The sequence below is a fragment of the Rhea americana genome, unplaced genomic scaffold (assembly GCF_003343005.1).
Source record: "Rhea americana isolate MKP2758 unplaced genomic scaffold, rheAme1 scaffold_24, whole genome shotgun sequence".
Classification (NCBI taxonomy): Eukaryota; Metazoa; Chordata; class Aves; order Rheiformes; family Rheidae; genus Rhea; species Rhea americana.
Genome location: NW_028186357.1, coordinates 5749333 through 5776466, shown reverse-complemented (window position 1 = coordinate 5776466; position 27134 = coordinate 5749333). Strand labels below are relative to the sequence as shown.

Here is a 27134-nt window from a genome sequence, read left to right as displayed (position 1 = left end):
TCTTCTGGTGGGTTTTGAAGRTTTTGCTGAGCTCTGTGCTGCTGCAGCTAGATGACTGCTCATACAAGGAAGTACCACTGGAGTTTTGTAACTTTATTAGGACTAAATTTTTCTTAGAGAGGAAAAGAGGGTATGTCTGTATGCAAGAACGTTATTTTATTTGACTTTCCATTATTTGATATGCTATGTGTTTGTAGTTGACTGGCATAAAAAGTATAGGTTAGCAAGAGAGCCAAGAGCTTTGTCAGGCYGCAGGACAAACTATAAATAAAATCTTTTCCTGGAGAGCACGTAATCATTTATCTGGATCCTCCCTGCTCCTCATTATTGTAGGCCTTGAAGGAATTCGCAGAATCACTTAATCTTTGTTTTTAAACCCAAATAATATACACTAAGATTATACAAATACAAAATTTAATGTGGCTTGTTTATGATGTATAAGTAAATATGATCTTTCAGCACACTTTTTCAAGCTCTTTACTCACTAACATGACCTTCTTTTTTTTTCACCTCACCAGGAATCTTTAATGACTGGAACACTCAATGGATCATGTTTTTATAACCTAAGCTATTTTTACGTTGACTGTACTGTAAACACATGGAGGAGCTGTAAGTAAATGTTCTGTACTGCATGATGAATTGGATTGCTACAGTCTGGAGGAAAGCAAAATAATAATTTCATTTCTGTGGTGATTTGCGTAGCTTGTGGTACAAGGTACAATGCCAGAAAGACTAACGGAAATGCTTATGGATACATGGACTCCATTAATAATATTATGGATTACTCTCCTTCCTTCCATTTATATGGCTCCGATGAATCAAACTCAAATATTACCAAGTGGATCCAGTATAGAACTAAAGAGGCTAGCTGAAGAACAGAGAGTTTTGAACCGTTCCAAGAGAGGCTGGGTTTGGAATCAAATGTTTGTGTTAGAAGAATTTTCTGGACCTGAACCAATACTAGTTGGCCGGGTAAGTCAAGATTTGTTTTTTCTCTGAATATGCAAATATATAGTATGTGAAAGTCTCCAGTCATCTGGATTTTTCTAAGATGTTCAAATTTGAGATGCTCTGTTATTCTGAAGTTCTTTTCTGATGTCTATGTGTGTATATATATATATATGTATATATTCTTTAAATGGAAGTCATTCTAAGAATTTGATTTTCTGGTTAACTACAGTGGAAAACTACTGGAAAGGCTTGGGACTTAAGGGAATGAAATAATCTGTCTAAAYTTACTATTCACTAAAATTACCCATATTCCATTTTTACAACAAAAATATAGGAGCATGTACATATCCATATTTTAATATCGTTAGTCACCACACTGTTAGCTGAAGACTACTCACCAAAGCATTTTTTGTATAATATTCCTGTTTACATTCATTCAAAAAGGTTGTTACACTTATAGGTCATTTTCATCTCCAGCCTGATTACATAAGTTTTTTGTGCTCTGAGAATTTGTAAAATACATTAAAGGAAAGTATGGCACATTTACAGAAAATTTCAAGTTACTAGTCTGTGTATTTTTAGGAAGGTCCTGATATGTATGCATATAAATAACATTATTGCCACAGTATTTTGTAGACTACTTTCAAAGTTAGGAAGATTAAAAACAGCACAGGGAAAATTATCATGTTTTTACATGTGTGGCTGATACACCAGAGGGCTGTGCTGCCATTCAGAGAGAGCTGGACAGGCTGGAGAGCTGGGCGGAGAGGAACCTCATGAGGTTCAACAAGGGCAAGTGCAGAGTCCTGCACCTAGGGAGAAATAACCCTAGGCACCAGTACAAGCTRGGRGCTGACCTTGTGGAGAGCAGCTCTGCAGAGAAGGACCTGGGAGTGCTGGTGGATGACAAGTAGACCGTGAGCCAGCAGTGTGCTCTTGTGGCCAGGAAAGCCAATGGTCTCCTGGGGTGCATTAGGAAGACTGTTTCCAGCAGGTCGAGGGTCACCTGATCCTGCCCCTCTCCTCAGCCCTGGGGAGGCCTCATCTGGCGTACTGTGTCCAGTTCCGGGCTCCCCACTACAAGAGAGACATGGAGCTACTGGAGAGAGTCCAGCGTAGGGCTACGAGGATGATCAGAGGGTTGGAGCAGCTGCCCTSTGAGGAACGGCTGCGAGAGCTGGGCGTCTTCAGCCTGGRGCAGAGAAAACTGAGGGGGGATCTTGTCAATGTGTACACGTACCTAAAGGGAGGGTGTAAAGGGGACGGGGACAAACTCTTTTCGGTTGTCCCATGTGACAAGACAAGAGGCAATGGGCAGAAATTGAAGCACAGGAAGTTCCGCCTGACCGTGAGGGGGAATTTCTTCCCTGTGAGRGTGACKGAGCACTGGGAACAGGTTGCCCAGAGAGGTGGTGGAGTCTCCTTCTCTGGAGATCTTCAAGGCCYGCCTGGATGCAACCCTGTYTAMCATGCTCTGGGTGACCCTGCTGAGCGGGGAGGTTGGACTAGATGATCTCCAGAGGTCCCTTCSAACCTTACTGATTCTATGATTCTATGTTTTCTAGCCTGCCTTTTGCCTTCCGTCTTTCATTCTTGCCAGGCAGTAGCTTATTTTGTAGCTCTGTATTACCCTGAACCAGTAGACTTGTACTTTTTCTAAAAAGAGATCATGTGTCATCTGCATTCATCAGGAAACCTGCTTAGTAAAGAAGTAACTGCTCCTAAATGCGTGTTTGACCTAAGGTGAGTAATCAAAAATACAATGCATGTTCATCATTAGATTTCTGTTCTCTTTGAATAATCATGTTTGTTATTGTCCTAATTCTTAGTTAATAAATTGTGTAAAAATCTGAGAACAGATATCATGGATGTTATTTCATTTATATCAGATATTATTGTATCTGTTTACATTTTTATCCTGTGGTCAGTAACATATCTCAGTTTCAGAGAAATAGCAACAAGCTTATTTCATATCTTTAAATATTTTCTCCAACCTCTATTTTCTACATGTTTTGGTCAAATCTTTTAACATGATTTTGAGCTGCATTTGACTGAGGACTTTGTAGTTGCTATTTGGTAGTGCTTTGATTTTTTGAGTGAATTCAGGTCTTAGTATTTTTACTATATATATTTGTTTGTATAATATTTTGAATTCTTCAAATCATTAGTGAATAGAAAGGAGTGGCTTAAACTATGCCAAATCAATAAAGATATTATTCCATCTTCTGCTGACATTTTGAACAGGATTAGCTACTCTAAAATGCTATGACAGTGTATTTGTTGAGACTGTTGCATAGTTAAAATACTGTATGATATAGATGGAAAAGAGCTGAAAGTGAAATTTACTCCCACAGAGAGAAATCTTTGGTTTATTCTTGAACTCATACTTAAAGTATTCTTGTAATTCTTGTCTGTGCTACTTGATTTGCTGTGTTTTCTGGGCACAGATGTGCGTTTGTGTCGTTATGTAGTTCATATGGTCTTTTTACATGTTCAAAGTATGAGTATAATCTCCAAACAGATACAGTATTTGACAGCTCAGTGACTTCAAAGGGAACATTCCTGAAGCAAATCTAAATATATGGATTTTGATTGCAATTTTGTCTATTTTTACATTATTGTAGGGTGTACGTGGTACTTTTCTCATAGTAGTATATAATTTGTACAATAGTTAGATTCTTTAGTTAGAAAAATAAGTTCTTGCACTAAAGAAAATACAGCAGAAGTTGAGGTGTGTTTTCAAATATACCTTTAAAGCCAACTGAATACTCAGTCCTGCAGAATTGCTCATGATAATATTGGTACTTAAATAATGTTTCATGTTAGTAGATGGAAAGACCTGCTAACTAATAGCAGCATGTAATTCTAATGACGTTCAAAAATATGCATCAGCAAAATAAAACTGAAAAATAAAATTAGTTATAATATATACCAACAGAATACCAGTCACTTTCTAAAAATAAAAGCCTGAATATAGAGTCTTACATTATTTCTGTTAAAAAGATCTTGTAACAAAGTGTTCAAAATGCTGAAAAAACTTTAACAAGGCAGAATTTTCAGGGACAGGGGTTTTTTTGTTTTTTCTTTTTTTGTTTTGTTTTGTTTTTTTTTTGACTAACCAATCTTTTCAGGAGAAACAGCTTCTAGGTATAGAAATCCTTCTTCAGAAGTGTTGCAGTATAACTGCACAGTCTTCAAAGATACTTGCTCACTTCTGTTCTGCACCAATATATATTAATAGCTGCATGCTCAGTGTATTCTCTCTAGTAAGTGAAGTAATCTAAGATGAGACTAATAGAAGAATTTAATGTGACTTCTTTCATAAAGCAAAGTGGTTTTTTTCAATGTCTTGAGTAAAGGACGAGAGAAAATCTTTTGTTTTTAATCTTAGACTTCTTGCAATGAGTTTGAACAAGATGCACTTTTAATGTCAATTTTGCATTAAATTCAGTAGGAACAAGCTCAAACTATTAAAATAAGCAGCTCTGAGTTCACATATCTGCAAAGAAAACGTATGAATACTTATCTCAGAATGATTTCACGATAAATGAGGTTTATCTATAAAATGTTACAATGCTTTTTTTTGTCTATAATGATATTTTTATTGTATTGTGGTTCATGATATCGTAATAAATTCCATATTGTTTTAAACCGTACATGGAGAAATATATACATACTTTTCTAGAAGCCTACAAAATATCCTTTTTCATATGCATGTGACATATTAAATGAGCCTAATTTTGTTCATAGTACAGAAATGTAGATTTACAAATATCCTTTTACATTTTTTCTTTATTTTTGCTTCATCCATAGTAATAGATATGTACCTTCCAAAGCTGCTGTGACTACTTTAGAAGACCCCATATACTGCATATTGCTGTCAGCAGTTTGCAGGCCTCCTGGTGGCTGACAACCTCATTCAACTGTAGAGTGATATGTCTTGTGACACTGCATGCTGTCCCTGTGGGCTTGATTAGTTAGATAGAACTTTTACTTGATATACTCTGCTGCATGTTCCTAGTCTCCTCGGCATGCGTTTACAGCACCGTGGCAGCCGTGCTATGAAATCTGTGGTGCAGCAAATGCCACTGTATTTTCACTGCAGACAGCAGCCAAATTCACAGTGAAATAGATAGTATAGTCAGGAAACATTGAGGAACTAGATTTGGGCATATAATCAGACTCCTTTTTTATAGAACCTATAATGTATGGGATAGGACCTGGTCTAATACACATTTTCAAGTAAAAAACTTAACGCGTTGTCATTTATAAATGCAGCGCACAGAGAGAACATAAAAGAGTGTGAAGATGACAGAATTTTTCTTTTTTTTTTTTTTTTATTCTGTAACTGACCACTAAATGAATCAGTAATTAAGCAAAGACGCAAAAGAACACTAACAGTCTTTCAAACTGGTACTGTTTCTGTGGTATCACTCCTCATGAAGTGCCCTGCCACTTTTCCCAGGCCCAGAGCTGTATTTTGCAGTGACATTATCTGTAATGAGAGATCTGTAAAATGGGTTGACCAGAGAGGAGCAGGCCTTGGGCCGCTTGCACCCGATGAGCAGGATGCGCAGTGCTGCTGTGCCCGGTCTGTGGCGTGTGACTGGTGGAAGGGCTGCACTAGCCACAGAGCAGTTGCTCTGAAAATCCAGGAAGGGGGAGGAAGCAAACTGAGTTTGCTGAGTTACTGAGCCTTACAGGGAGTGTGGTCAGTTCAACTTTTCTTGCCTTGCAGTCCCAGGTAGTCATTGTTTTTAATCTGTGACCACGGAGCTTTTCTTTCTTCCTTCTGTCTTATGTGGTATGCATCTTTTGACTATTACATGCAAATTCTTGTAGGCAGCTTCCAGGATCAGGGAACTTGGCAACTCCTGCCGTAGAGACCGATGAGGATTTTTGCCTTGATATGTGGGGCTTAGGATCAGGCCTGTAGAGGATAAGTAATTTTCCTATAGGAGGAGCAGTAGAGAGCTATGATGTTTTTAGTTTGGTGCTTCAGGCTGCACTACTGTAAAAACTGAACCTGCAAATGCAGAGAGCACTTATAAATAGCTTCAAGCTGTATGTTCTGCAAAATACATGCTTTATGCAGTCTTTGATTTCACTCCCAACGTACATTTTATATCTTAACAAGGAAATGGTAAAATCATACTGGTTTAAATTTACAAATAGTTCTGTGAAGTGTGAGGGATATATATACACAAAGTAAACAAGATTTTCATTAAACAAGTACTTTCTGCACGTTTTCTTTATTCCTGTATTGAGTTTGTGATTATAGTGGCTGCCTGAAAATACTGTTCTACTCAGTGATAAAAACAGACTTGTATGTAATTTTAAGGATCTCATTACTTTGGGGATAAATTATATACTGTTTCCCTAAATGGAAGAAATCATTGTGAAATATACATGTAGTAAAGCCTTTTTTTTTTTCAGTGTTCGTAGGATGTTATATCATCCTGTAGATGTTATGACGTAACAGGTATTGTAAGTTTTCACACTTAAAACTATAGAACTGAGAACTCCATGTTACACACTTTCATTCTATTTTCCCTGTTTTTTTTACTATGATTTAAATATGTGCCATAAAATATTCAAGATTTGCAGTATTGCAAAGTCAACATTGCTTTTGTAACCCTAGTTTTTTTTTGTTGTTGTTGTTTTGCAACTGTAATTATATACTATTTTTCCTATTTATTCTTAATAAAATCCCAGAAGCTGAAATGTATCATTCATTTTCTACTGTATTTTTAACGGAAATTACTGTTTGCCCTTGCCTTTTACATGTTTGTGAAGGAGAAGAGATGACAGTGTACTTCACAGAATATCCCCATTGGCATGTTCTAAATCCTGCTTTGTCAGCAAGAGTATAAGTAGCTCTGAAAAAAGCTCTTCATAATTATTACTGCAAAGCCAATAAATACAGTATACAACATGCATATAGGCTTGATAAAAGTAGTGTTTTTAAATATTCCCAAGTCTACACAAATTTCATTTGTTTCTTTTTAACTAGGTATAAGCTCAAAGAAATTTTTTTCCTAGAATGCAGCAAATTTAAACAAGTACAAACAGTTTGATTAAAGTGAGCCAACAACATTTACATTTTKAATACAATTTAAAAATCATTTAACTGATAGCTTATTCTGCTAATAAACAAGAATATACCTGTCTTCAGAATCTCAATCACATTTCTGTGTGTTTCTGGGAGTATCACTGAGAAGGTTTAAATGCTTTCATGATTCCCCATCTCCAGTCTGGGGTTCTGATATAAACATGATTTAAGTAAAGTTACAGTATAGAACACTTGCATATCAGCTAACACAGCTGGCCTGATGGTAACTTTAAAGAACCGTTTCATCAGACAGGAGAATTTATGGTGCTTGCCTTCTCCATTTCTGCTTCATGGTATTAGAGCAGTAGACTAAGAATGTGGCACATATTAGTATGGATCACTAGTGTGAAAACACTTAAGGTAATGCATTATAATGTCAGGTTCCTTAGAAAGCCTGCATAGGAAAGGTTCAAGCCACAAAATACCAGCCACCTTCTGAGCAATCTAAATTTTTTTTTTTTTTACTAAAGTGGGAATACTTCTCTGGTGTGATTGATGTCTTTAATTTTAGATTACATAAACAATAAGTATGGAATAACATARAAGAGTTCAAAAAAACGAATGATATGTACAACGGATATGATTACATTGTGTCTGCTTAGACATTTACATCTCTTGATGCCACTTTAACATTATAATCACTTAAACTTCCTTGTAACATTTTTCTAAAGCCACATAGATTTCTACTCTTCTGAAAAAAGTAGATAGAATTGATAATTCTTTCTCTTCATGAAGAATTAAAAGTTGGTGCACTTTTTCTCAGTATGTTGATCAAAACACTTTCTTTTCTCTCAATGAGTTGAAATGTTTTCCAAGTATGCATACAAAATACCAAAGTGACGGTATAAAAAATTAAGTAGAATCTTCCATGTGATCATCTACAAATGCGCAAACATTCCCAAAATTGCTTTTGCAAGTGGTTTTTAGTTTCTACCAGTAGGGTCCCTACTGGTGTTGTCAGGGTGTCTGAATTCCATTTGTCAGTGTAGCTACCAGCTAGTGCCAATTGTTATGGTGCATTTCTTCGCCAGCTGTCCTTTCTGAACATGACAAACATTTTCTGTAGGCCACTGAGAAGCCATCAGGTGATGATGACCTCCCATAAGTGACAGGACATAGGCTTTAGATCAGTAAGGTGGAAGGGTGTATGTATTGTTATCAGGTCCTGATATGATGTTCCTCAATTTTCTGAGACTCAAGTGTAGGATGCATGTAATGAAGACCTTTAAAAAATAATTTATGCTTTAAAATGAGAAATTCTTTAGGACTAATTCCTTTAGTATGTGGTGGCTTCCAGATAGAAGTCTGGAGCTGAGGGAGGCGATACCTCTTGAGCTGAACTACTTTTGAGAAAGGTCAGCTTTTTAGCTCATGCACAATTTGCATTTTTCAGATGTAGTAGATACACATTCACAGTAATCACAGGAAAAATAAGTCTGTATGTGAAAATAACAGGAAATGGTTTGCATAGATTTTATTTCTTGAAAGTTCTGTTTACAAAGTTGTTCCCTAGTAAAGAGAGAGAGAAGAAAAAGAGAAGAGGAAATACTTTTTGTGTACACAGACTAAGGACTTCACAACTGTAGGTTTTGTYTGTTTTTAATGAAGCCATAAATACTGATACTGTGTAGGTTAATCTTTGGATGTGAAGCAATCAGCTTCATTGCAGAAATAACTTACTGCAGTAAGTAGTTTAGGCAGTGTTCAAAGGTAACTATTACTTAGAAACAATGTGGGCACATGGCACTCAAAGTAAATATAGACCCTTTTCCTAAAGATATTTATTCAAATATTTATGTATCTGAGTAGCCTCTTTATGACCCTGGAGGAACACCTGTAGTAATAGAGAGTAGTATGTAACTTTTTCCTGACTACTCTCTATTAATGTAAAGATTCCCCTTACATAATATCTTTCAAAGCCTTTATTTTACAGCAGTCATGCCAGCAGCTAAGAAAAAAGTAAGTGTAGCTCTCCCTGGAGACTATCAGTGCCATTCCCGAATTAACTGGAGGAATCATTAGGAGCAACATAAGAAGTCCTTTTTCTTGTTTCAGAGTCTGAGCTCAATAACTCCGTTACGCACCCAGCCCCTGGTGAATAGAAGCAAAGCTGAGAGTGAATGTTTCAGCTTGATATGCTGTGCATCGCTGTTAGATTGTCGCAGTGAGGGGGAATGTAGTGAAATAAAAGACTGACTCGGAGAGGATCGATCACTGGAGGCAAGGAGCCCAGTTGCAGGCAGAACCAGCAAAAATTATTTCTTAACAGTTCAGAGTGCCCTGATCATCTGCGGGTTTAAATTCAGAAACTATTTCATCTAATTTTCTTTTCCTTTACTGAGAGAGCTACTTACATAGAATAAGGGGTATTATTACTAAATGAGGAGAGAGAAATTTTAGTATACTGGTGGTGGGCATCCACTAGTGAAATACATTGAGGATTAGGGAAGCCCTCTAGGGTTGGAGGAAGTGGGGAATTAAACCAAACCATAGCAGTTCATACCACCTTGTTTTCTAAGATTGTTAGACTACAAGCATCATTAAGAACTATGACCTATTATACACTTGATCTAAGAAATCAGGGTAGTAAACTGAATGGGGAAAATATTTTTGGATTGATTTGGGATGATCTGCAACATAAGGCATGCTAGAGCTGTATGGTAGAGCATGATGCAAAATGCTCAGAAACTGAATTTTCTCAACTAAGATCTTGATGAAAATCTAACATTTTTATAGAATAAGTTTTCTAAATATAATTAATTACCAACATATTTAATATTTTCTTTTCACTCTCTCTACTTTTTTTGGAAAGCATCTGTTTTGTAGGCAACCTGCTCTCTAATTATTATGCAGTATGATGCATTTAATGTAGACCATTGGCACAGTCTGCAATTTCTATTGTCTTGTCACACAAACAAGAAAATACAATGTCCAGAGGCAAAAAGTTTGTTTCTTCCTTCATACAAAATCATCTGAAACAAGACTTAATGCCAACATAATATTTCAAACTTACTGGTTTATTTCTGCTAATTAATTGGTCTTGATTATTTTATTGGATATTCTACACACTTGCTGGAAGACTAGGTGAACTGGGAGCAGGTGTTGATCTAAATATATAAGGACTTAAACTTACTTTTTATTAAATTTTCATATGAATAAACAGATGTTACCTGGATTTAAATTTAAAGCATATATCAGGATTTCGGTTGGCAGAAAAAGTTGTGGAGATAGAATAGAGCTTTAAGCCAGGGCGATTTTTTAGGGAATCTCAGCATGGACTTTATTTCTTTTTTATGAATTCTTGCAAATGTTGTACATACCCCCAAAGCACTTGTGGGGGCATTTTTATAAAGCGAAAGTGAAAAATGGTACGCCTAGTGTAACAATAAATATGAAAGCTGTTAATGCTGCTGCTTGTGTAACGGAAGCCCTAGCTGAATTTTTTGTTGTACGGACATTTTGTAGGAGACAATGTCTGCCTCAGAGATGTTACTGTCTAAATTGGATGTACAGGCTGCAACTGAGGAAGAAACCACAAATGCAGAAAGTATAGGAAGGTAATTTAAAATGTCTGCAATCATGCCTCAAGTCCGTGGCATAGCCGTGAGTAGAACCTCAGCTTTGTAATTCTCTAACTAGTACTTTCATCAGACTACACTGTCTCCCACTAACCAGTAAGGATGACACAGTGTGTCAAGGCCTAATATTATTGGTAAGTTTAAGAAACCGTGTAATTACTTTCAATGTGCTTGGTACATCTATATGAGAAGCATACGATACAGTTTTTTTAACGATTCAAATACCATACAATAACAAATAATATGTACACTTAAATGTATTGCATATAAGGTTTACTGTCACTGTGGAATTATCATACCTTAAAAATAAACAAAAAAATGACTGAAACCCTATAATGGTGAGTAGAACTAGGCTTCCATAAAAGGCAACTGCACTGATCATCCCATTAAATAATTGTTCTGTAATTGATCGAAATTCTGCCCTTCCAGAAGACCAACAGCTAGTTAGTGCAAATTCCTGATAAACAAGAGTAATACATATACTTAAAGAAATATTTGGAGCTTTTTGTGGGTAAATATTTCTATCTCAATCAAATGCATTGTGCACAAAGACTGTAATACATAGTTCTCTGTGGGACAAAGTCAGACAGAAAATCAAAATTTTACTTCACTGCTCAAGCCCTGAGCCGATAGATTTACCATGGTGCTTGGAGTGAGTTATTTAAATTTGTGTTTTATACTTAAAAAGTGATGAAAATGACTATGATTGAGTCAGTATTTACTCCAACTGACATCTCATATGCAGAATCAGAGAATATTTGTAATTCTGCAAATTGCAGAAAAATTGGAAATCATGAGATACTTTCCCCACTCTAAAATAGCCAAATGCGGATTCATCTTGTCTTACGGCTCCATTTCCAAGGTAGTTTCTTTGTGAGAGGAAAGCTTTGATATCATTTTAGTAAGGCAGGTTGGCAGTGTGAAAGAATACGAATACTGATTCCCCTGACAGTCTGTAAAGCAGTAGGATCGAGGCTGGTGTGGGTCAAAGTAACCAACCTTAGGAGTATTTTCTTGGCAAACCTCCTGCATTAATAACCACGATAATCTTCAGGAATACAGAAAATTTAATGTCCCCATGAGCCACTATCAGAAGAAATCTCTTGGGATCATTTGAGAATTTTCAGGGAAACTAATAATCCAGTAATATTTAATCCTCAATATATTATTTTCTCTGCCACTTAACTTTTGTGTTCCCTGTCYTTATTATGCCCTGTCATATTTTATGTTATAGCGCCTGAATTTCTGCTTTGTTGAAGTGCATTAGGGTACTGCTTTAGAGTACTGCTTTAAGATGATACAGATTTGGGGGCATACAGCTTCCTGTTGCTTCAGATGCAATAAGTCAAATTCAATTCAAATTCTGTTAGGAAAGTCACTAGGGACTAGGTCTGTCTTTCTCAATCCAGTTAATGCAAATATACATATATATACAATTATGTACAGTTTATACAGTGTCTTCAAGGGCAGGGAGATGAAAGAAAATGCAAAGATGACTATACTGAGAGGAAAGCTGATGTGCATGTGTTATGTGTATGCCGAAGTTGGCATGTGTATCCCAGAGAGTATTAGGAGGATTCCTGTTAAAAAGAGGGAACGACAGTAATCAGTAGTGGACGTGTTTTATTAGTGAAACTGTTGCTCTTTCTTTAATAAAGTGAGCATAGGAGGGTAAGAAAACTGTAGTGCTCACACAGTTTTTTTTCTAACCTCTGTAATTTTGATGCCCTTTGTCATTCTTTCGGGAATACTGTTAACCTCTTGTGTGCTGACTTTAATGTCATACTTGATGCAACAGTACTGTGAGTTGAAATTGCGAAAGTAATGCACCAAAGATAATTTTGCATGGCATGTCAAGTTCCGCTTTGTAGCGGGAAAAGAGCTGCAGCTATATAACATCCTTTTTTGTAATCTTCCCTGTTGCTTATGCCGGTATTGTGTTGTATGTGGGAGCTTAAATATTCATCACTAGGGCTTCTCAGAAATAATTGTTATCATTTCTTTTATAGCAGAATCAAAAAGTGATAATGAGACATTAATTTCCAGAAGTCAAGGCGTTTTTTTTTTTATCATTCGATACCTTACCTACCTAGCATTAGTATGGGTTCTTCTGGAAATGCAGCTCTGCTCACTTAGGATGTGTGAAATGAAATAATTTAAATGAAGGAATGTCTATCCAGTGTATTTCTAAATCTCTATTCTTTTCAATTGACTCTTAATAGGAAAAATGTCTTACTAAGCTTGTTTTTAGAAGCACAAAGTTTTGTGGCTGTCAAATAAAAGCTGATATACTTTCATTTACAGGAATTAATGAGGGGCCGTATAAATAGGAAAGGTATTCTTGTCTATAATGTATCACATATATGATTTATCGCAAAATCGTGCACTGCTTTGTCCTTGATACTGTTCAGGCCTTTTGTTATGTAGAGCAGGAAGAAAAGATCACTTATTAATGTTTTTCTCTTTCCTTTATTGTAGCTTTAGGTACATTACACTCTCAATAATTATCTCATTCATAATCCTTTATCACAAGTAATATTTTCTGCATCTTGTGAAGCATAATTGGAAAATGTTTTCTTTGAATATACATTATTTCTATTCCCTCTTTAATATAACTTTACCCAAGAGCACCTTGCCTAGGAAAAATGAGCAAGCATAATTTTATACAGGTAATCAAATTTCTCAAATGTCTCAAACTAATATCTCAGGCCAGTATTTCTCTTCTGGAAGAAAAAATCTTCATTCAAGAGGCTTTGATATTCTGACATGGGTCTATTCTCGAAGTTCTGCAGTTTGCACAAGGAATTATGTATCTTCAGATAAAACAAAGAGCAGGGATAAAGAGAAGTGATATAAAATAGGGTAAGGGAATTAAGAGGGATGAAAGCCACTGTTCAGTTCTCTGATCTTGTGGGGTGGAGGTTTTTGAATCCCTGTCTAGTCTATGTAAATAAAATGTGGGATGAGGAAATTTTCATCATTTTCAGTGTTTTGTGAAAGTTAGCTCTATGATTGTATGAACCAGGCCCTCTGTGCAAGGGTTGGTATATTTTTACATCAAAATGAGGTACAAGGCTAAAATATATTCAAACAAACGGCTGTCAGCTTTTGCAGCAACCTGGGAAAAAATATTTAGTAGTTTCAGGGCTAGAGATAGAATTTCAATTTAGTTGTCTAAAGCTGCTGCTACATATCCAAGTTGCTTTGTGAAGCTAGGGAACAGTGGGCTAGTGTCCGTGGTAGTACTAGATAATTGACCCAAAATGGACTTGGCAGGTAATTGACCTGAGAACTGCTTAAGAAATAAAATTTTCTAATCATCTGATGCCACTTCTTCTTTATAGCTGATATGACCTCTAACATTCCGTGCTTTCCTCTCGAGGTTCTTTAAACCAGACTCCAGTCTGTTTTCTGTCGAGTTCTTTTTAATATTGTTCAGTGTTTCATATGTTTTTTGAAGCTTTGAGCATCAGGCCCTCCAGGCGAGGGAGAGTGTATTTGTACATCTTGTCAAGTCTTAGGGCTTGATAATACATTCAGCTAAAAATAGAATTTAAAAAATAATGAAAAACCAACCTTAGAGTACAGACACTCTAAATGCCACAGCAGTGAAGTCAGAGGTGTGGAGTGCTCAGTTACGTGTGTGAGATCATACRCCATGCCATCTTTCTCAAGAGATTCTCTACAAACTTGTACAAACACGTTGTATCATTTGCTTATACAGAAATGGTGCTATAGGTCCTATTCCAGTTATATCCTGCTTTACTCCTACCTAAATGAACTTCTTCAAACTTCAATGTATTTGACATTTTTATTGTGTTTGAGTCCTTTTCCTATTAACGAGCATCTTTCTGAGTGTCCTGTTATTCACTGAGTCAGCTTCAAAAGGTTCGTGAACTTATTGGCAGTATTTCTACTATAAAAATATGCACCCTTCTTTCTTGTCTTTGCTTATTTTTTTCTATCTTTATTTTCCTTTATGCTAAAAAGGAATCKGAAGTGTCAGAGATATTTAAAAATTCTTCTCTTTACTATTTACTTTTGATTTGTGCAAGTATAGTATATCTGTGCTAATCTCATGTTGAATAATATTGTTAGAACTGGTTAGGCAGTGGTAAGAAAGGGTGTGGGAACAACAAAAAAGAAGAATTCAAAGAAATTAATTTTTATTTTTTACTGAAAGGTATTTTTCACAAGTTGTCCAGCTAGTCATTGTTATCTTTTAAGATACTAACCAACTCTACAAGTTTATGGGACTTGGGCTGTTGGGAATAAGACTTGCTAAAAAATTATTTCTTTCCAAATTTACGAGAATAGTATTTGAGATGTATAGAGACTATATGCTATTTTATTTATTTTGCTTGAAAAGATCTGTCTTGAAATGCTATTTGAATTTGGTGAAGGATTTGTGTTACAGCACATATTTTATTGTAAAGCACTTTTACTTAGCCATGCACATCTGTAGCAGGGAACTTGATGCTTCTATTTCTCTTAGAGTTCATCTTAATTCATTACATTGAACTCATGTAGCATAAAAATGTGAAGCACTTCACTGAAAAAATGGGAATATATACTCAGAAATACACAGTTGTATGTACTCTGAGATGAGACAGTCACTCTCAGTATCTATATTGGCTTTTCAAACAGCAATAAAGGAAATACTGTGATAGTAACTGAACACTTACGACTTGGCAAACTCCCTCCTGCAGTTCAGAACTGGAATATGAATGGACACCATGGGAGACTGGCCCATTTCTGATGAAAACAGTTTTTAACAGCTTGAATTTATGAATCTACTCAGTGCAAATGAGAGTTTATTATGCTGAGAGTCTAAAAATGATGCTTCATTTATTAAATTAATACAAAAATTGTATTCAGATACTGTTAGAGAGTCTTGTTAGACCTTCCTGAATCTGAGAGCTGAGGTGAAACCCATTGACTTCGATTATAGGAGGCAATAGTGAAAACAGAGGACAAGCTGCCAAAGAGTTCTCATTCTTTCTTTTCGTGATTGAAAAGAATGTGTATTTAAACAGTGCCTATCAAAAATTTCCAATCTATGCACTGTAGAAAAAGATACTTGCCTATCTTTGAAAATACTGAGATCATTCAAGGAAAGCTTTTTGTAGTTTTTTTGCCCTATAAAATTATTTTGCCCTTTTAAGACTGTTGTTCTACAGTATAGGTCAGCTACACCCAATTGCTACAAAATTGGAAACAATGGCTTGTGCTGAAGTAGAATTTGAAATACCTTCAAATTTACACTAGTACAGTAGAGGTAAATTTGCCTGAATTTAGTGTTATGATACCTAGTCACGCATAATTCTAAGGCTTATTGCCGGATTTTGATACCCAGTCTGCCAGCTGTACTGTGCAATGCCCAGCTCATCAAACCATATGTCTGGAGCAAACAATCAGCAAAGTGTGTTTAAAGCTCTGAAAAGCACCATATTAACAGCAAGTCAACAAGCTGTGTGAAGTGCAGTATTAATTTGGATAAAAACCTACCCCTCCAAAACTGATGTTTTGACTATTTTGTTCTAAAAATATGTCTTAAATAGAATCTGTGCATTTGCATTCAGAGTTATAGCAACAATTTCATACTATCTGCAAAATATTATTGAAATTGTGTTTAGGCTTTTAAAGTTTCCCTAGAGACATAAAAGTCCATTACTAGTATCTCTCTAGCTTGAAAGCAAACTGTCATTCATAGAGCCACTCTAAAGCCTTTGGAGCACATTTTCTGTGTATCCTTGAAAGAGTCATTGTCAGAGTAGACCGTTCTTGTGCCATGAACAAAATGAAAAATGTGTGTATTGTTTTTTCTAATGTGGTTGGAGTTGGCTGATGCTCAGCCCATCTGAATCACTATCCTCTGGCTATTTGCAAGATCGTGTCAAGAAATCAGTGGCAATGATAATCATATAAACTTGAAGCTATCTGTGTGAATTCTGAATTCTTTGAAGCTCTGGCTTGTCTTTGCACCTTCTGAACATCTTTTTTTTTGTGTGTGTCCTTACTAAAATGGATTCTTTCATGCTTTCATTCTTGCAGCTATGGATCATTATTACCTGCATATTAATAGTAACGGGTGCATATGAAAATAGGGGGATAACACTGCCATTATGACTGGTAGAAAAACACATGTTCTCAAATATTGTATTTTAGAATCCAGATTATTATTATTTTGGATTCAATTTTTAGAAGATTTAAAAAGAAAAGTCAATGCATATTAATTACATTTTTATCAATATCTCTGGGTTAAAATGAAATACTTTACCCCAAGCAGTCTTAGTTAAATAAAAAGAGATGGCAAGTATATTGTGAATGACATATTTTCATTGCCTCTTCCTACCTACATAGGCTTTTGCTGTCCATCCCTTGAAATRCGCTATCAAAAGAAACCAGTATTACAACTATTAGCATAGAGGAGTAATTCATCCTATTGAGGTCACCTGTAAGTTCTTTATATTCTCAATTAGGCCAAAGTAAGGCATAATTAGGCAAGGCAATTCAATCACCTTCTGTATTAGTCAAACAAATATTACTATTCCTAATATCAAGCTGCAGTGTTAGAAACAATATTTCAGTATTAGGGTAGTAAAAAGCCTGACAGGCTATTGTTGTTACCTTATTTATCTGTTGACTAATGTGCAAGAAGTCCCGCTACACATACAAATAAATGACAAGAAGATAGTTACCACCCAGAAATGGTTAGAGCATATGCAACAGATGTAGCATACCATTATTTTTCCTTTGGTTTTGTAGGTGTGTATCACATCACAGACCTGTAATTTCTTTATAAATAGTGATATAGTTCAAGTTCATTGACTCTGGTGGCAGTTTTATTTGACCTTCGATTCCAGGTCAGCCCAGACAGAATTTGTCTTGGATTAGTGCAAGATATTTCACTATCCTAAATAACTAAAAAATACTAAAATTCCTTCTCACTTGCAGAAGTTTTGGGTAATTACTGTCCTTCAATTTCTGGTCCTCAGGATTAATAATTCCAAGCATTGTAGTTTAAGGTAATGGCAGAAACTTGGAGCTTTGTACTTTCCACTTGCTGTGGAAGTGGCTGAAAATCAAAAGATGTTTTGCAAGATCTTAACTGTAGGTATGGAGTATGGCTCCCTGGGGAAGTATTCCTCCAGAGTTAAACTGATACTATGCTGGATGAGAGCCAGCAGGCCCTCGACTTRCTTTTAAAAAACAGAATCTGGAAAGCTTTTTAAAGAATACATCTGTATTTCTAATTTGCACCTTGAAGGATGAAATTGACTGGAGAGATGGTGAGAACGAATAAATTGATTCACAGTAGGTTGACAACTCCCTGTGTCTCACTTTCTGTGAAACATCTGCGGGTGATGCCACCACAAAATTTGACTGCTGGCGTGCAAGCTGGCCTGCTAGCAATACATGATTAAAAAGCCTGTTACTCAGATATGTGCAACTGAATTCATGGCACTGTTTTYCAGATTACTTTGTGTGACTTTGAATAGGCGATAGAGGGACTGGATTAGAGCAAGGGAAGACCTACTTCTTCAATAAATGTCATCACTGCTCTGCTGCCTTTTATTGATATGCAAGTGGAATAATGCAACAGAAACTCACACTCAGGACTTGAAAGTAATGATTTATTCAGAAAAGATTTTTCTTATTTAAAAGTAATTTTCTTGTGAATTTGTTTTACAGCTTTAAGGGAAAAATAATGAAGACTAAGTTTTAACAAGTGTTACAGGATAAAATTTCTACCAGCAAATCATTAGATACATTCATTTGTAAATCTCAGAGATGGCAATGACAAGTTATATAGACTGCAGTTCTTCTCTTTTGGTCATGTGCAGTAACAATTTATTATTTCATTAATCATATAAGACAGTACAGAAYTTAAGTCCACCAAGAAAAATATTCACAATATTTGCGAATGAGCTATAATTTTATCAGCTGTAAAATCTATAAACTCAGTAGAAATCTTCAGTTTCTAAAATGCAATGAATATACACTGAATATAGCTGATATATAAAATCTAATGGTAGACCTGTGAATCAAATGCTCTTGCAGAGTATATATTAACTAAAGATCTTCCTAATTTGTTGCCATTATAAACAAAGTATATTCACCTTCATGCCTCTTTATTCTATGATGAAGATACATAATGTACTCTCTCAGAAAGCATCCTTATGTTGAGCCCTCTTCATAAGTAGAACTGTACTGTTTGGCTTTCTTTCATCCTGAAAATTGTCCAATTTCATGCAAAAATGAAATGAGACAAGTGACTCAGATGTCCTGGCAGCCTATGCTTGGTGCTTTAAATGAAATAATAAAGATATATGAAATTCTTAACTATTATCTCTTTACAAAGCAAAACATAAAATTATGTAATTATGCAATATTGAAATTTAAATTTTTTCAGCCCTTGTAGAAGCTACCCATGGATTTTTTGATTCTTTTGTTTGCTTTAGGCTTTTTAGCCCAAATGGACGTTGTTGTAGCTTTATTATGAGGAACAATTTGCTGTATCACAGCTGGCCATCAGTGAGACATTGTAGACTTAATTCCATAGATGGCCTTCAGTCAGGCATTGTCTGATTCATTCTTAGATAAACAGTGCCAGGACACATACTTGCTTGCTGAATTAATGACACATTTTCTGTGTATTTGTATTTGTGTGTAAGCGCATGCTGTAGGTTTATTTTTTCAGGGTAAAGGGAAGGACTATTAACCACAAACTCTGGAGCCTCTGATCTTATAATTAGAAATCAATTGGGCAAAACCTAGTTTTGCATATGTGACCTGTTCCCATAACTGTATCTCAGTATGGCTTTCTGCTGAAATGATTTGCTTAACAATTTTACATTAACAGCTAATCTGTTTGCAAAATCATTTTGAAATACTAAATTACCTGTGTGCTTCTAGTGGCCCCTAGAAAAAAWTTAACCAACGTGGAATTAAGCATTTTTTTTCTAATTTCCATTTTAATCCCATTGTTTATTAGTTTTAATTAAAAGCTGTCACAAAACCTGTTGCCACTGCAGAGTAGCATTGACTTTGATAAGGGCACAGCAGGGCCAATTACATTTGCAGTTTATAGTCTTCATTTGTATCTAAAAGGAAGAGAAAATGAAGCTGAACTGTGTCATGGTAGCCAGACTGCTAAAATACATTTACCCCACTGATTTGGCCAATATGGGCCAGTATGATGGTGTAGATTCATTTCTGTCCTGATTTCCCTGGTATTTGGGACTCCTCGGGTGTCACAGATGGTGGCACTTATTTTCTGGTATTGTGCCTATAAAGCATTTCTTAAAAGAAGGTATCTGACCAGTGTGTTTYATTCCAGTGATGTTTCATTCCAATGTGTTGACCATTCAAACAATGAACGATGCTTCCCTGGATAACAAACTATTATTTCTAGCGCTTCACATTTGGTGTTGCTGATCAGTTGCTACATTAGGGAGGATTTAACACAAAGTAATGCCACTGTTCTTATTCCTGCAAAACAGCCAAACTATCTTAGCAAAGTAATTGTAACAGTGAGGTAATGTATGAAATACGTTACTCTTCTGTTCAGGTTTATTTTATGTTAGGAGTAGAAATCTCTTTCCATGGTAGAGATAAAAYTTCTAATGAATAGGTCAGCAAAACTATTCAGGATTTTTAAGTCAATAAGAATTTTATTCTGGTTGTAACAACATACATCCTGGAGGAGAGGAAACAAAGAAATACTTGTTCTAGTTTTTTCTTTTTAGCTGATATTGATGCTTGCTTATTATTTGTTATCCCGCAATAATAYTCTCTTAAACTGTGCAAGCCTAGCTGAGATTTGTGGTGTCATAGGGCTGAACTGAACTGGATCTAAGTAACTGCAGGTGTGGCTGATTTCATCTTTATCAACTTAGATAAGCTTTTGCACTTAAAGGTTTCTGTCAGTTCAAAGCACAGATGTTACTTGGTTGAAGAGAGTCAAATGATGGTTGCACTCCTTGGCCTTTCAAAAATAATGCTAGCTAGATAGAATCATGATTCTGATTCTAGCTTGATTCAGACTCATACGCTAAATATCTTGAGGAAGTTTATATATGCATCAAGTAAAAATACTATTCCATTTTTATAATACAAGAAATACCAGAAAGAAAAATGAAACACGTCAAAACTCTTGAAGCTTAACTTTGTTTTTTGAAAAAAAAAGCTTTTTATTTCCATGTGAATATATTTACTTTCCCACATCTCCTTCCTTGCTTAAAATAAAGAAATTGCTAAATTTTGGTTGGTATTTTGGTATCAGAGAGCAACTTCGTCAATAAAGGCATTCATGAAGATTCTTAGAGTGTTGGAATAATGTTAACATGAGATTTGTGTTCAGTATAGGCATGGACAAAAATTTACTACTGCATAACATAATGAGGTATCTAAGTACATTTTCTGCGTTTAAAGTGATAGGAGAGCCTGCTAATGTAGCACATTTGAAAACTGCTTTTTTTCCTTTGGGCTTTGTTCAGGTTTTATCTCAATTTTTGACATTTTGTAATTCAGTGAGGCATCACAGTGAATTCAGAGTAGAGCAGGTATCTTTTTTGATTGCACCTTTGGAAGGGCAGAAAAATTGAATGTTTCACAAATGTTTTGTTTCAGGTTGTTTCAGAAAAAGCTTAGAAAGTTAAGACATTTTATTATGACATTTTGCAGAAATCATTTTAATACCTATTTACATTTAACATTTAACTTAATTTTTAAAGAAGGTTACTGAAATCATTCCAAACTGAAGTGAAAAATGAACTTGAAATTTCACAAGATATTTGTGCTAAAAGAAATTTAAAATGAAACAAACTGTTTGATCTTGAATACTTTTCTTTTGACTCCTGAGTAACATTAAATTGATGCCTAAATATTGGTTTCACCATTTTTGAAGCTACCAGGGACACAAAGCAGTTCATAATAATGTACTTCTCATCAGTCTTTTACTTTTCACTATTCTTCAGTGAACAAAATAACCTTCTGAAATCATGTTAGATTAAAACAATTCATAAAATGTCTTTACCGCCCCATTTTCACTGTTTGTTCCCCTTTTGTCATTTTGTTTTTCTTAAAGGTCCTCTTTCATTATTTATTTTTCTCCCCAAAGCATGAGATTACTACAATGCTTATATAATAAACGCTTCAATGTACTTAGTAAAGACTGGAGATTTCCAGAAACCAGGGCAAACTCAATCTGATTCATTTGCTAGCAAAATATATTCAGAGCACTAACAGGATGGACAGTGCACAGGAATGATTGGGTCTGAGCATCAAAACTTTTATTCCAAAGTCCTTTGGCCAAGTTAGGGACTCTGTAGAATAAGCAGGAAGAAGTGATGAGGAAGAGACTATATTGAACAACTAAGAGAAGATCGGATCTAATTATATCTCTTCCTTTCCCAAAACCCTGTCCATCAGCTTTCAAACACACTTAGGTGTTGACTTTTTGCCTTGGGTCAAGTCTGTCAAGCTTSTATCTGATATTTGCTATTTATGAAAAACTGGCTTTCCTCATAGCCATATCCTTAAAAAGTGGAGGGCAAATTTTGAAAATACTGTTTCCTGATCCCTGCTAAAGTAAGCATTTGGATCCCCTTTGGTATAYGTGGATTCTCAGACTGTGCTGATCACAGCAGCCTGAAGGACCTTATAGCTCAATCAAACTGCACCAGCGATGACCCTGTCTGAGCGATCATTCATCTAGAATGGCCCCTGTCATCTTTTCTGCTGTTGCAAATAGTTTGCACATCCTGGTCGGTTGAGTACTTGATAAAAATTTTATATGGCTACTAGGCAAAGCAGCAGTATATTGCTTTATGCACATCACCCCGAATAATGTAAAGAAAAGGCAAAGAATGCTAGGAAAAAGAAAGGGGAGAAAGAGAACATGGAGAGGGAGGTTTGATTGAACATCTAAGGCTTTGACGTGGTGGGATGACCCTGTCACTTTCCTGTGTCGGAGTGCTGTCAGTTGTGCTAGTGGCAGGAATTAATTGGGACTGTCCATTTCAGAGGTGGACATCTGCAGTGCCTTGCACCTCGATCTTCTTGTGGACCACAGCAGCATGGATATATGATTAGTGGACAAAGTAGTAGGATTTCCCTCTTACTGTGGGAGAAGAATTGTCTTCACATGTGAGGCTTCTTTGCGTTTTATGTGGATTTAAAAGTAACTGATGAGGAATTCTGTCAGTGAGAATGAGAAGAAACTAATTTAGGAGAATGTAGTATGTGGATATTTATCATCCTCTAATACAGTTTAGTGACTTTCATTACAAACTACTAAAAAGTTTAAATAATTTTAAAGGTCCTCCTAAATCCTATGCAAGTTTAGACGTACTCTCAGTGGGTATTATAAAAATGGATTTTACTCCAGTCTTAACTTAGCCTGTTGTGGTTACTTACTGAAAAGTAGCTATTGAGATACAGATGATCACACTCTTTATCACTCAAGAACAGTACTTATTTTTGTTGGTTGAGATATACAAATCAGAGATATCTTGATCTATGTGATTCTAAAGCAGAAGCTAAGATCTGATTTTACCTATATTAATATGTACTAGATGAATGCCAACAACARCTGCTTAGCCCTTGTTAATTTGAAGTATTTAAAGCATTCAACGAAATGGGTGTTTGCTGTCCATCACTAAGCAGAATGTTAATTCTTGTTTATAACATTATAATGTTAAAAAGAAAGGCCAGTAATTGTCTCCAGCAGGCTTATTTGCATTATTTGTTCATAGTAATTACATGAATAGGGATTCTATACCTAAGAGCAAAATATATGTTGATCTGTGTATGTTGAAATATAATCACAGCAAATACGTTTTGATGCGTGTTTGTGATGCTAGTGAAGTTAAAGCACAACAGAAAGCCATCTTAATATCTACAGAATGAATCATAGCATAAAATACCGTAACATTAAAATAAACCTGGTTCTAATAAGGGAAATAAATTATGATAAAGGAAATTATTCATTTTTGTTGGAACTGAAGGTTTAATTGAAGGATTTGTGTGGTTTTGCTTTTAAAGCAGATAAGAATTGGATTCTCCTAGAACTCAAGTACTTCTTCTGAGATTAATAACAGATTTCTGTTTTATGGGCAATTTTGAAAAGTTGAGGACAAACTTAATTTTGTATCAACCCAAATGAAAATTTTTGGAATATCAAAAATGTATAAATACTTTGGGTTAGGCATAATATTTTTGTTATTCCCCAGAGAAATCCCTAATATAATATGAAATGAAATGAATTTAAAATGAAACGTTTTATTTATAATTTTAATGTTTTAAAATGTTAAATCATTTTTTAAAAATTGAGATATACATAGACATGAAAGAACATTTTGAACATAAGATCAGACAGAACTATCTCAATCAAAGCAAGTTAAGGAAAAATATTGCACTGATCTTTTCCCAATCTCATATTTTTTTCCTTACTTAACTTTTCGGTAAAATGAAGATGATTGGTTGAAGTGACTGAGTGCCACCTTTAATTTTATGCTTTAATTTTATTCAAAAAATGTAGGTAAACAGCATGTGAAGTTTCCTATGCATATTTTGGGTCTGACTTCTTAGTGGTCTTGAGCAGCTGTTCATAGAACCTTTGGAAGTTCCATTTATTCTGAAAACTTTGCTTTCCTATTTCTGTGATTCTGTTTCCGCATAAGCAGAATGGAAAACAAAACTAATTTTTGCTTCTTAATGGTGCAGTGAGGCTAATTTACCTGCTGTTGTAATACACTCAGATTGTGAAATGACATACATGATCTGAGTGTGTTCGTATTCAGATGATACCTTAATTGTGGGATGACAAATGAAGAGTTATGTTTGTTTTGTGCAAGGCTCTAAGTGAATTGCTGGTGTTTGGGATGTGTGATCACTCTCAGCATTGTGTCCTGCAGCTGAATGACATGGCCAGTTGATGATGACTCTCTTTGCTATCAATATAAAGCGTCAGTTCCAGAAGAGAATCAGGCCAGAAGAGAGCCTTAGCCACAGGGAGTGAGAAGATATGAGCTTGGCAGTAAGATACCAGGGAGAATAAGTCCGGTTTGAGAGTATTCTTAGCAAGGAAATACACTTGCTTTTGGATGTAATGAGATCCAGATCAGGTATTGCTTATGAAAAAAAACAAACACAGACACTTTCTATTGATCTCATGTTCTGTATCCGTTCATGAAGTTCCCATCTGTTACCTTTGCAAACAACTTGTGGCCCACCTTTCAGGAATGTATTTTCCTTGATTTCAGCCAGCTGCTGTGCTTTAATTTTTTCTCATGCAGATTGCTTGGAAAAGCTTCTTCCCTTTAAGCAACTCTCTCATCCTTTTGATGGTGAGGGACTGTTTCTCCAGTGCTTCTCTACATAGGCTTAAAATTTCAGTTACTGTCAAATCTCATCTGTCCTGCCTTGTCAGCCCACCTCCCTTTATTATCTGTAGATGAATAGCAGAAGAAAGCAAAAGTCTTTAACAAATTTAAAACTCTCCAAATAACCCTTRAAGTGAATATTATCGCAAGCATACACAGATCATAGAGGTTTGCTTTTTTTTTTCTCTCTGCTTTAGGTATTCTTAAAGCTGTGGTTTGTTTGTCTTTCATGATCAAAAAAAAAATCTTGTAATCAATAAACTGACCTGTGGCAGTTAAATATTTTCACCTTCATTTTCTTTGTGAGATTTACATTGTTAAACATTCATATAACTTTACTTGATTTTCGGGAGCCTTATGCTGGATACTTACGTCTATTTGTTTCTTCCCTGCTTTATCTTTTATTTATTGTAGCTATTTCTAGTTCTTCGTTGTTTTCATCCTCCACACTGGCTGATACTAGGTTTTTGTCTTTCACTATTTCCATCCCTTTGGAGCCATATCTCAGCAGATGGAGGAGAGCTGAAATAGGTGGATTTCTCTTTTTCTTGTGACAATGCAGCACGCTTTAGAAAGAAACTTTTTCCAGACTTTTCACATTTTATCTGTTATTTATCACCTTTTTTGCACAACTTCATTCCTTTTTATTGGTGAAGAGCAGTTGTCCGACTTTTTACTAGTTAGCTCGTATTGATTTTTTTTAAGTATAATGTGTGAAAAATAAGTACGCTCTCTATATATAACTTCTCCACTATCTTGCATTCTGCCTTATGAATATACCTTCTGTTCAGGTCTAGAGAATGGTGTTGATGTTAACTGTTAGAATTGTACTGAGCAGAGACTGACCATATTGACAAACAGTGTGTAAAGATTTAAAGTTACAGGTGAAGTGTAAGAAATCCATGGTTTTCAAAGATCAAGAAGTGGAAGTATATCTTTAAATACAACTTTTAATTACAATCTCCACAAATATGACTCATCTTTAAAGAACTGTTCATGAGCTATTCATAACTTTTGACAAACGTAAGGATTTTTCAGTCCCTCTGGATTCTTTCACAGACCTGGAACTGTTTGTTAAACCTGCATATCAATAATATGTGAAACAAAAGAAGAATCTATAGTTCTCTCAGGAACTCTGCTTTCTGTTCTATCATAGTAAATATAAGTTTTGCATTCCTTTGAAATTGCTGTGCATTTTCTCCTTGTCAGGTAGAGGTTGCTTGGATATGTGCTCGTTAGAAGGACAGGGTTATATTGAGGCTTATTCTTTCTTGAAAATAATATTTGAGCCACTGTGTCATACTTTTTTGTAGTACGTACTGAAAAAGAAAAGGAGACTGGAGAACCCATGGGCTTTCCCTGTTTAGCTGCCTTGCTAGTGTGTTGCTGTGTAATCAGAAGCAGTTGTACCACACTGAAGGAGATTATGGCTTCCAGCATTCTCCTCCTGCAGCCTTCTGTCTTTTTCTGGGAAAAGCTACCTATTAGTGGAGCTGGCACAGCTGAGACAGGGAAATAAGGTATAGCTGATAAGCACATATAAACTCAGAAACCAATTTTGGTCAATAATGAGACACTTAATATGGCTGCAAATTTTAGGGGGAAAAATATTTTTGTGTAATCATGCTATGACTGATATTTTTGACTGTGATCCCAATTTGTGTAAAAAAACCCAAACAACCCCAAAACAACAAAAAAACCCTATATTTGGTAAGCCAAGAGACATTTGTTATCTGTGTCATTTTTTATGTCAGAATATCTGTAACAGAACTGAGTAATAGTGCATTCATGCTTCTAATATTTTGCTGAAGAACATCATGCAGCAGAATATCTTTTCAGTTAACTATTCCATCAATGTCCATTTACATACCCAATGATCCCATCTCCCTAGGCAAACCAAATATTCTATTTCCTATGTTCTGAGTAAATATGAAAAGGCAACTTTACTGACTTGATAARTAATCTCAAATATGTTACTTTACTTCAAGTTCTTGCTATTTTCAATACTTTATTAATCTCATAGTCAGATAATTATTGATCTCATTATTTATCCAGAATTATTAATCTCATTATTTATCCAGCTTATATCCAGTCAGTTACAAC

The 27134-nt window shown here is 35.5% G+C and overlaps 1 protein-coding gene across 3 annotated transcripts in view; it reads left to right on the top strand.

Moving 5' to 3' along the window:
* The first annotated feature begins 524 nt into the window (after positions 1-524).
* CDH8 (cadherin 8) overlaps positions 525-27134 on the top strand; it is a 129685-nt gene continuing 103075 nt past the window's right edge. For 2 of the 3 annotated variants that reach the window (XM_085306494.1, XM_085306495.1), the window contains exon 1: positions 721-972. In XM_085306494.1, coding sequence (XP_085162620.1) covers positions 721-972 — 252 coding nt within the window. Of the gene's footprint in view, positions 610-715; positions 973-27134 lie in introns of those variants that run through there. The other variant, XM_085306496.1, reaches the window with a different exon arrangement.